At 34.7% G+C, this 12,023-nt stretch overlaps 1 protein-coding gene across 2 annotated transcripts; it reads left to right on the forward strand.

Annotated features, from left to right (window-relative positions):
* Positions 1-21: 21 nt before the first annotated feature.
* tcn2 (transcobalamin II) lies at positions 22-11,287 on the forward strand. 2 transcript variants are annotated; one of them, XM_056457822.1, is made up of 10 exons: positions 22-229; positions 388-442; positions 4,092-4,281; positions 4,512-4,681; positions 5,358-5,510; positions 7,348-7,520; positions 7,895-8,069; positions 10,295-10,475; positions 10,574-10,692; positions 10,803-11,287. In XM_056457822.1, exons 1-10 carry the CDS (start codon positions 227-229, stop codon positions 10,862-10,864), a joined length of 1,281 nt encoding a protein of 426 aa, XP_056313797.1. In that variant the 5' UTR covers positions 22-226; the 3' UTR covers positions 10,865-11,287. The 2 variants fall into 2 exon arrangements, with proteins under 2 accessions (XP_056313797.1, XP_056313798.1); XM_056457823.1 differs by having other exon boundaries at positions 4,098-4,281.
* The last annotated feature ends 736 nt before the right edge of the window (positions 11,288-12,023 follow it).

The raw sequence follows: 12,023 nt of genomic DNA on the forward strand, positions 1-12,023 counted from the left end.
TTCTGATAATACAAATGAAAAGGGCAAAGAAATTAAAACAATTTACAGCAAGAAGGGAGCTAAAGTATAATTTAGAGCACAGTTCGTCAATATGTTGCAAAACTTTAGTGTCTGTAAATGAGTAACTATGTGGACAAACTCCGCCTCCTGTCACAGTCATAGTATTTCACTGAATCAGTAAATTCATTTTAACTGGATTCAACAGGATACCCAACTCAGCCTTGAAATGGTAAGAATGACATTCAATAAACATTGACCTTCTATTTGTTATTATGGTGCAGAATGCTTGTTCACAAAATTATTAATTATTAAATTAAATTAAAATCTTGGGCATTTTGGGGTACTTAAAAGCAAATTTCACACTTTGTATTTATTTGTCAATGTCAGATTACTCTTCTGATTGTGAGCACGTTTCTGGCACTGGCTGCTGGAAAACCCTGTGGTAAGTCTGCAACAGTTATACAACTAATGATTTTATTTTCCTTCTGTTAACTTGTATTTAGAAGGAATGTATTTTTATTGACTTTATTTACTCATTCTTTGATTATTTTCTCTTTTTTATTAATTTTGACCTGTAATAGTTACATAATGTGGCAATAATAGAAATCCCATAATTGCACAATATTTGTCTTGTTTTTACAAAGCGTACCATAGTACAAATGATGGTCAAAGACGGTAATAGCCTTTTTTCAGCAGTATGATAACCATTCCAGTGTTCGCATCAAGTTAAATTTACAACAAATATGATTTTAGAAAGCAAATTAAATGCAAGTATACTAAACGGTTACAGATAACTTTAATGAAAATTACATGTGAAACCAAGCATGAAACAATATTCATCATTACATATTTACACATACACAAAAAGAACAAAAACAACATACTTAACATGAAGTTCACTTATTAAAGTATATAAAATAATGATTTTTTAAAATATTGATATTATTTAATATATGTTAAACTTCCTGCTGACAAATGAGTAAAACCTAGTGTTTTCAAGATTAGTGGTAAACTATAGAGATTTAAAATAGCAATTAATTAGTATTTTGGGGCTGAAAGAAAGCTGTTTATTATTTAATCAGATGTTTCTTGTTCAAAATATGCCTGACAAGACTTTTTTCTTTTCTATAAACTGTTGTTACACTGAGTATTATTTTATGGTTCCTTCTGTCATTTATGATTGAAAAAAACATTTGTTTATTTATGTATGAAAATATGTATTTATAGATGTATTTATTTATCAATCAATCAGAAAAAATAAAAAGGGACACATTCTAATTTATGGAAAACAAGTAAAAATGAATTACACTTTGTTTTGTTGCTTAAACTCCTTTTGAACACCATTCAGCCATATCCAAAGACACTGAATTATTACCATTTTTGTATACTAATCTGTTATGAAAATAATGTCACAGAGCTATCAAACATTTCCCAAAGAACATCATTAGTTTTTGGTATTTCTGTGTCTTTGTGTACACCATTCCATTGTAACAGCTTTTCAAAAGCTTTGGTAACCCAAATGCCATAATAATACGGCCAAAAGCTATAATAACAGCACTTTACCGTCTGATTCATAGCATTCAGCTTGTTTTTATTGAGTTATTTCTGTTTGTCTTCTCAGCAGAAGTTCTAGAAATCACTTAACGCTGTTCTTTGCCCTCTGTTTTGTGACTGACAGTTCTGAGAGAGCGATTTTTATGGGTTGCATGAGAATGGTGAAATATGCCACAGTGACCTAAATAGCTGAAACGGCAGTAGACATAATCCAACTACATGGTATTTTATATGAGCCATATATGGTTATCCAGGAAAGTGAATAATGCAAAGACTGTTGTTTTGTTATAAATTGATATATTGATAACAATTATTTTATGTACTAAAAAATGCTATTGGTAAATATGAATGTTGGAATGCTCAAAATTAACCCAAATTAAAAGTGGTTCGGAGGCTTGTTAATGAAATTAATGTAAAATAAACAGTGGCCAAAATGATTAGCACCCCTAATTTAAAAACATTTAATACTGAGTGTTATATTTATGTCATATTTCATTATATATTTTCAGTTTTAGTGTGAATACAAACATAAAAGAGTCCAACCATGGTTATCTGTTTCACAGGAGTATAAATATGAGGAAAGGCCAAATTCCAACATTCATCCATAACAATGAGTAAAAGCAAAGAGTACAGTTCTGATATGCTGCCATCAATTGTTCAGCTTCACAAAATAGAAAGTGGCTGAAAATAGGTCATACGTTGAGCATTCCGAATTCCAACAATAGACCAATAATGTAAGGGATGGTTCACACAAAAATAAAAGTTCTGTCACCATTTACACTCATTTCAAACCTGTTTGAGTTTCTTACTTCTGTTGAACTCACACACACACACACACACGCACACACACACACACACACACACACACACACATATACACACATATACACACACAATATATTTTGAAAAAGGTTGGAAATCAGTTACCACTGACTTTCATAGTATTTGTTTTTCCTGCTATGGATGTCAATGGTTACGTGTTTACAACATTAAATAGCTTCTTTTGTGTTCAACGGAGGAAAGAAATTGATTTGGATCCACCTGAGGGTGAATAAATAGTGAGTACATTTTTATTTTTTGGTGAACTATCTGTTTATGAAGTTCCAATGAAAAGGTGGTGTTATGAATCTGCCTGAAAGATGACATGTTACTGTATTGGCAAAATATTCTCCAGGAATTACAGCTAGGGAGTTAGAATATAAGTAATGTTGACCAATGTGTACAGTATTTGAAAAAACAAACAAACCAACGAGACCCTTTCTAATGAGACCTTAATGATCAATCTCACCCCTCACCCCTATGTTCAATTATTTTATTTCAATAAAAGTTATGATTATTGGTATGATCTTTTTTTACTTTATTTTTAAACATTAAAACATTTTACAGAACTAAACAGTCATTGACAGAAGTAGTTATTAAAAAATAATAATAACCAGTAACACTACCAGCAAATAAAAACAAATTACAAAAAGACACATCATCTTTCAAATGCCAAAGGATACAGCTGGGAATACAAAATCCAGTTGCCATGTTCAGATACATAGTAAAAGATGCCCATCCTTATTTGAAAACATCCAATTTTAATTAAAGTTGAGCAGTCATATATTCTATTCTATATATTGATCGACGTTTTTTTCGTCCACTGTGCTATTGTTGGAGGGTGTGGCCTCATGCAATTTATTGTTATAGTCTTTCTTACACTTAGTAAAAGTATATACAGATCTCTGTTTTTTATTGCATACATCCTGGAGTATCCCTTTAAGCAAGAAAAACAGGGGAGTAAATAGTAGATTTAACTGCATAATTTTCATTATCTCAATCTTTACCCCTTTGCCAAAATGCCAGTGACTTCTGACATTCCCAAAATATATGTGTGTGATTACCTACATTCCTGCAACCCCTCCAGCATTCCTCTGATTGTGGACTGTTAACATATTTTGACAGCATCAATGGTGTTCTAAAACCTCATTTTTGTTTTCCAGTCAAACTCTTTCCAGTTATGGCTGTTTGATCCCCTTGTGGGATTCTGATTATATGTTTTCCTAAATCTCATCCTCAATTTTTTTTTGTTAAGTTCAAATTCCCACGTTGCCTTAATATTAAGATTGTTATCATCTGTTGAATCCAGATTTAGGCTAATATATATGTGTAATTTGTGTCTTTAATGTAGTCTTTTTGTTTTTTTTTTATATTAATAAAATACTGTTCCAAATTAGTTGGGACTTTTTAGAATATTTCCTTTTCTTTATGATTTGTAATATAGTTTCTCAATTGTAAGTATCTAAAGAAATCATTTGATGACAACATACATTTTTCTTAAGATCAGAAAATGAGTGCATAGTGTTATCATTAAATAACTGATCAATTATCCTATGGTATGATTTTTTTAAAAAGATTAAATACGTATAAAGGATAAAAAGGATCAACTATACAAATTTATTTTCACAACCTGTTCATATTTACAAAGGTGCCAATATTTTTGACCAAATCTGTCTGACTGCATTGAATTGCTTTCTCTCTGTTTTCTTTTCTATTAACGTCAGCATCAGATCACGAAGCTCTTCTCCAGTCGCTCAATAAGCAGCTTCTGCGCTCTGTGGACACACAAGACAACCTGCCCAATCCCAGTGTGCACATCGCTCTGCGGCTCTCCACACAACATAACCTGGACAAAGAAAACCAACATCTCAACCGTCTCAAGAAAGAGTTTCATGAGGATATTGAGAAGTACAAATCTTTTCGGTTTCAACTTTAAAACAGCAGTTCTTGGTTGATTATTTGTTCTTTAAATGTTTAATTGCTTTTGATTCTCTAAATAACATACAGTAATTTTCAGGAATTATTGTATCTGTTACAGAGTCACATGAGAGTTATGCATAAATATAGTCTTTTCTATAATTCTACTTAGTTTTTCTGTTTTAACTTCATTTCATTTTGTCCCACTACACTGCTTTTAGATCTCTGAGAAATGGTGAGTTGGTGGTTGGCCGTCTCGCCCTGTACATCTTGGCCTTGAGGTCTTCCTGTCACGATCTTACGAGTTTACACCTCAATCATAATGAGGTGAATGAGTTCCTCCTAACTCACCTTAAAAAAGAAATGGAGGAAGAGAAACAGAACATTGCATGTAAGTGCAATTTCTTAATGACACAATTTTTTAATCACATCATTTGGGGTTGGTAACATTCTGTATTGTTTTTGAAAGACATGTCTAATGCTTAGAAAAGCCGGATTTATTTAATCTAACATTCAGCAAAACAGCAATTTTGTGAAATTATTGTTAATGTTGAAAACAAAAATGAACAATTACTCACTATTTCCTCACCCTCAAGTGGTTTCAAAACTTTATGAGTATCTTTATTCTGTTGAAACACTAAGGAAGATATTTTGAAGCATGCTGTAACCATTTACCTCTATAGTAGGAAAACAAATACTATGGAAGTCAATAGTTACAGGTTTTCTACTTCATTTTAGTGTGTTCAGCAGAAGAAAGAAAGTCAAACAGGTTTGTAACAAGTGAAGGGAGAGTAAACGATGACAGGATTTTCATTTTGGGGTGAACTATTTTTTAAACATTCTTGCCTGATATTTGTTTTCCTGATGGTATACATGAATATTTATTGTAACATGTAAATTGTAAATGTCTTTATTAACACTTACAATCAGATTAATGCATTATTTCTGAGTAAATGCATCAGTGTCAAAAATGAAATCTAATTGACCCCAAACTTTTACATACAGTAGTGGTGCATATCATTTTGCTGCATTTTATTTTCAATATTAACATTAATTCATTTCTGCAGTCAGTCAACGTCCGAAGACCAACTATTACCAGTATTCTCTGGGTATTCTGGCTTTGTGTGTGAGCAGAGTTAGAGTTAGCACACACGTCAGCCACAAGCTCATCCATGCTGTGGAACATGGACAAATAAAACACGGAGAGTCCTTATGCATTGGTGAGTTTAAATTGACTCTTTTTTTGTCTCATTGGTCATTAATAAAGTATATACAAACAAATGATTAAACCTTGAAAATCAAAACCATTCAAAGTCAGTCAGAATTTTTTTCAGCCACCTCACGTCTTTCTAAATGTTCACACCTAGAACAATTTTTATAATGATGAGATAACTATACCAATATCTTCATTAGTGTCAAAACTAATGCACAGCAATATTCTGTTGATTATAAGTAGGCACTTCAGTTTTATTGTCTGCCACTGTAGGGTGCATTCACACTCGACACTTCGATTGCTTGAACCTTTTAAACTTTGGATGGAAAAAATTTATTTTCATTTCCAAACCACCAATATAGAATGGCACATGTGTCTATTTATCACATTTATAATGCACAGGCTCAAAAGACAGCTAAAAGAGCCAGTTTCTGTTTGCACTGCATCAGTCACACTTGTCAATTAAACTTTATTATTATACCGTTGAAATCAGAATTATTAGCCCTTTTGTTAAATTTTTTATCTTTTATGTTTTTCTCTAATTTCTGTTTAACAGAGAAAATATTTTTTTCCAACACATTTTTTAACATAAAAGTTTTAATAACTAATTTCCTTCATTTATTCATTCATTTATTTTATTTTCGGCCTTAATCTGGGGTCGGCACAGTGGAATGAACCCCCAACTTATACAGCAAATGTTTTACACAGTGGTTGCCCTTCCAGCTACAACCCAGTACTGGAAAAAATAACAAATTTCTAATAAGTAATTTATTTTATCCTTGCCATGATAACAGTACATAATACATGTGAAAGTTCCTTAATCTGTTCAATATTATCTGAAAGAGGTTTGCAGAAGAATAACTATTTAATAGGAGGGTTAATAAATTTTCCCTTAACTGTATATTCCGAAGTATTATTATTAATACATAAATGTACAGTTTGACCAGTTCATGTGTAGGCATACCGCAGTTTGAAAAAGGTTTTAAAACCGCCATTTGCTGCTATACCGTTCCTAAGGTATTTGTATGATTTCTTATTTACGCTTTATATTTAGGACAATAGTATCTCCAGCAGAAAAGATATCCAAAGATGCCGTTTTAACTTGTAAAGAAATCTGTTTTTGAGACAAATGAAGACAGCAGAAATCAATGATTCATTTCAATTATTTAGCCTGACATGTTTACTGCTCCAAAAATCTTTAAATGTTTCTCAAAATAAAATATTTTGTGTTCAAATGGAAATTTTGTTGTTGTTTTTTACCCTGAAATTAAAAAAAGAACATATTTTAGAGTCGTAATCACAATACCATCAAACAGTGATATTTTTATCCAAAGTTATCATACCGCTAGAATCTTATACCGGCCCATGCCTATTCATACGTCATCAGTATAGCTCCTTTTTAGGTGGTGTGAACTTGAATTTAGACAACTGTTTAAACATGGGAACCTGCATACACACCAAATGTTCTAGTGTGGAAAATGATCAAGCTTTTTAAACCAGAATAGATTCAATGTTTTTTTGTTTTTATTTGTTTTGTTTTTTTATGTATTGTCTGTCCTTGTCTGACCAAATGACGGAAAAAAAATCTGATAGTAATTTCATTGATATTAGTCAGGGACTCTCCTAACAATATTTTAAAACCTTTTTCTTTATGATTGAAATATTGTCATCTTTTTTTCTGAGAACATGTAAGGCATCAAACTTAAACAAATGGCAAATAATTGTGAAAATATTCAATATAATTATATTTCAAGTCTTCTGAAGCGGAAATGTAAATATGGAAATATGTTTAAATGTCCTGAAGTGAACACCTAACCAATGTTACTTCCCTTATTGCCCTTCAGACTCACATGCGATGGCAGGCATGGCCCTCCAGTGTCTAAAAAATGAGGGAACCTCGGTTAAAGACGATGCAGAGCTGGACAAAGCTCTTGTCACCATAAAGCAGAAGCTTCTGGACTCTAAACGAGCTGATGGTCACATGGGCAATGAATTCAGCACAGGCTTGGCAGTGCAGGTAATAAGCATAAAATGAAAGCCATTCATTCATTAATTTTCCTTAGGCTTAGTCCCTTTATCATAAGGGTTTGCCAAAGCGGAATGAACCACCACCTTATCCAGCATATTTTTTACACAGAGTATGTCTTTCCAGCTGCAACCCTGGTAAACATCCATACACACTCATTTCACACACATACAAATGCCTGTACCGCAGTCTTTGGACTGTGGAGGAAACAGGAGCACCCAGAGGAAACCCACACGAACACGGGGAGAACATGCAAACTCCACACAGTGCTAACCACTGAACCACCGTGTCGCCATAAAATGAAATTATGAAGTGAAAAAATGTCTTATCTGAGTGTCTAATGCTCATGGTTCTTGGTCTTCTAGGCCTTGTTGGCTATGGGAGTTGAGATGGAGGAATGTGGCACTGCTGTCGAGGCTTTAAGGGCAGATATTAGGAAAGGAACATACCATAACCCAATGGCAGCATCTCAAGTCCTGCCTGCCCTACACCAGCAATCCTATCTTCATCTGAAGAGCAAAGAATGCCGCAGTGAGGATGGTAAGTACAACACACATGCAAGATCAATGAAGTATCTATTGGCAGGACTGTAGTGATGCGCGGATGGCAGTTATATGCCCGGGCGCTGCGAATAATCCGCGGGTCGATCAGGTAATAAAAAAATACATCATGATTAGTTGTGGGTGGTTCGCGGGTGGATGAGTGTAATTCATAATGATTTTTTTACTTTGTACTTTTTGAACACATTTGTTAAAGCAAAAAAGGAGGCAAAACCGATCCAAGAGAAACTTAAAAAGGAGAATTAAAAACAAAACAAAAGGAAGGAAAGAAAAGTGCCACATGGGAGCGTTTTAGCAAAGGTTAACGAGGTTGAATCAAGTGCTGGGTATGTAATAGGCTATGCAACTGTAAAGCGCTTTATGTGAAAGCCATAAGACCGGTGTGCTAAATCGAAAGCCCGGTCAAGTCAAAGTCTGACAAGCACTTTAAGTTCTTACATTCGTCAGGACAGCAAAAAAATAGCCTACCACTGAAAGTTACGTGGATGCATGTGTGGACGGACCTGTGCTGCCTTGATATACAGTTTGCCCCTTGCATGTTGTCTCTGGCAAGGGATGCACAGATTAACTCACTGAATCTGCTGTTAATAACAAACGGTCCACGCTGACCTATCATCATCATGCTTAAAACAAAGAATTAGTATTATTCTTCGCGGATCTGCTGAAATGTCACCCGAATCCGCAGCTTCATACTAATCATCCAACCGCCACCCACCCGCACATAGAATTTTATGTGATATACAGTTGAAGTCAGAATTATTAGCCCCTCTGTTTATTTTTCCCCCAATTTCTGTTTAACGGAGAGCAGATTTTTTTTCAACACATTTCATAACATAATAGTTTAATAACTCATCTCTAATAACTGATTTATTTTATCTTTGCCATGATGACAGTAAATAATATTTTACTAGATACTTTTCAAGACACTTCTATACAGCTTAAAGTGACATTTAAAGGCTTAACTAGGTTAATTAGGCAGGTTAGGGTAATTAGGCAAGTTATTGTCTAACGATGGTTTGTTCTGAAGACTATCAAAAAAAATAAATAGCTTAAAGGGGCTAATAATTTTTACCTTAAAATGTTTTTTTTTTTCATTAAAAACTGCTTTTATTCTAGCTGAAATAAAACAAATAAGACTTTATCCATAAGAAAAAATATTACCTGACATACTGTGAAAATGAAATCATTTGGGAATCATTTTAAAAAGAAAAACAAAATCAAAGAGGGGCTAATAATTCTGACTTCAACTGTATACCCTAGTTCATTCATTCATTTTCTTTTCAGCTTAGTCCCTTTATTAACCTGGGGTTGCCACAACGGAATGAACCGCCAACTTATCCAGCATATATTTTACGCAGCGGATGCCCTTCCAGCTGCAACCCATCTCTGGGAAACATACATACACACTAATTCACACACAAACACTACGGACAATTTAGCCTACCCAATTCACCTGTACCACAAGTCTTTGGACTGTGGGGGAAACCGGAGCACCCGGAGGAAACCCACGCGAACGCAGGGAGAACATGCAAACCCCACACAGAAAAGCCAACTGACCCAGATGAGGCTTTGATCCAGCAATCTTCTTGCTGTGAGGCGACAACACTACCTACTGCGCCACTGCGTCGCCCTATACCCTAGTGTGAATGTAAAAACTGAATTCTACTTTTGGGCTAAAGGTTTGTTTTCTCAAAGATAAATTAAATAGGCTGCATTTTATTTCAGCTGAAAAACAAAGGAAAATAAAATTAAAGGGGTAATTCATACATACATAAAAATTGTCATCATTTATATTGCTCAAACCTGTATGAGTTTCTTTTTTCTGCCGAGCATAAGAAATTGATGGTAACCACTGGGTTAAATCGGAATAAAATAAAACATTTTTCAAAAATTATTTTGTGTTCAGCACAAAAAAAGAAACTCATGCAGGTTTGGAACAGAATACATACATTTTCATTCTTGGATGAACGACCATACAGTATATAGCTACATGAATTTACACAAAAGTGTAATTATTACACATGAATAATTAAAACATTATATTGAATACTTTAATGTGATGCATTATATTATGTTAAATATTTGATTTGATTTTTAAAACTTAATCAAGTTTTAGGACAGCATTTTATTCTCAAATGAGTCTTTCTAAAGCAGAGTTTCCTTGTCCGATTATGGTGTGCTCCTGGTTTGATGTCTCTGTTTCAGACACTCTTACTGCTGATGTTGAATCGGCTTCAGAGGTTCTCCCAAGTCACGGGCAAGTGACTCTACAAGTGGAGGTTATTAAATCAAACGGTGCAGCATCTGTGTTTTCCATTAATGTTCCCAAAGGCTCCTCTCTGTTTGAAGCCCTGAACCTTCTTCAAGACAAGCAAACTGGTTTCACGTGAGTTTGGATTGCTTAAGATACATTTTTTTAAATAATGTATCATTCAACTGCAGTTTTCCTTTTTTACATGCGCACTTTTGCTCTCTACATGACAGCTTTAAGACAGAAGACAGCTTGTGGGGAGCTTTCCTCAGTGTGCTCAATGATGAGCAAGCCCGTCAGACTGATCGCAGATACTGGCATGTTTCCTCAGATGGCACCTCTCTGACACAGGGTGAGATGCAATAAATGTGTTTTACATTAAAATAGGTGCATGTCTATACAAATTAATTGCATAAGTCTGATTTACTTCTTTTATCTGCAATGTTGTGTTTTTGTTCTCAGGTATTAAAGACTATAAGATTGACTCAGCTCAGCGCATCACCATTAAAAACACTGGCTACTGAATCCTCTGCTGGATGCAGGGGAAGAGATGAATTGGGTGAAACCATAATATGTTTATGAATTTTACTGATATTAATTGTCATTGATTTTATTTCTAATTACAAACATCTTTCTGTTTGACCTTAAAAACGTATTTTTTAAACTAAAATATTATGAAAATAAGTCGTTTTTTTTATTGTTTAACATACATTCATGTCTTTGAACTCTAACACATCTTTACCTGTTAAACCCCAGCTACCATTTTAGACTGGCAAATATAATATATATTACTATATTTTTTAAATGCGTGGTGTTGCGACAGTATCTCACACTGAACTGTTTACTGAGGTAAATGGTATGCCATATGTAACTTTGTAATTAAAAACATTGAAGCATACAAGGCTTATTTTACATAATGAATTTAATAAATAAAAGGTGAAGGTGGATATCATGTCTTACCATTTCAGTGTTGGACTTCAAAGATGTAATCTTTAATTTGTAATTATGTAATGTAATGTAATGTGTATTTATATAGCACATTTATTCTGTATGATCATACACCCAAAGTGCTTCACAATCATGAGGGGGGGGGGTTCTCTCCACACCACCACCAGTGTGCAGCATCCACTTGGATGATGCGACAGCAGCCACAGGACAACAGCACCAGTGCGCTCACCACACACTCTACAGATATAGGTGGAGTGGAGAGACAGTGATAGAGCCAATTCGGTGGCCATGATCGTAAGGGCCGATAGAGGGACTTTGGCCAGGACACCGAGATTACGTCCCTACTCTTTATTAATTATTAATGACCACAGAGAGTCAGGACCTTGGGTTAACGTCTCATCCGAAAGACAGCACCCACTGACAGCATAGCGTCCCCTCCACTTTTACTGACGCATTAGGACTCACGCAGACCACAGGTTGAGCGCCCCTTGCTGGCCTCACTAACACCACTTCCAACAGCAACCTAGTTTTCCCATGTGGTCTCTCATCCAGGTACTGGCCAGGCTCAGCCCTGCTTAGCTTCAGTGAGTAACCGGCCTTGGGCTGATATGGCTGTGGCATTATTCACTGTCTCTCCACTCCACTTATATCTGTAGAGTGTGTGGCTGTGGCATTATCATTTAATCAAAACAGAAGTCAGATTTTGACAAGACAAAAGTTCTGTCGCCTGTACGG

This window comes from Danio aesculapii, chromosome 5 (genome assembly GCF_903798145.1).
Source record: "Danio aesculapii chromosome 5, fDanAes4.1, whole genome shotgun sequence".
NCBI classification, from domain to species: Eukaryota; Metazoa; Chordata; class Actinopteri; order Cypriniformes; family Danionidae; genus Danio; species Danio aesculapii.

Excerpts from the sequence above, each read along its gene's own strand:
- tcn2 (XM_056457822.1), top strand. Across the intron at positions 4,682-5,357 it reads AGAGAAACAGAACATTGCAT|TCAGTCAACGTCCGAAGACC; the intron begins GTAAGTGCAATT and ends TCATTTCTGCAG. Across the intron at positions 8,070-10,294 it reads AGAATGCCGCAGTGAGGATG|ACACTCTTACTGCTGATGTT; the intron begins GTAAGTACAACA and ends TCTCTGTTTCAG.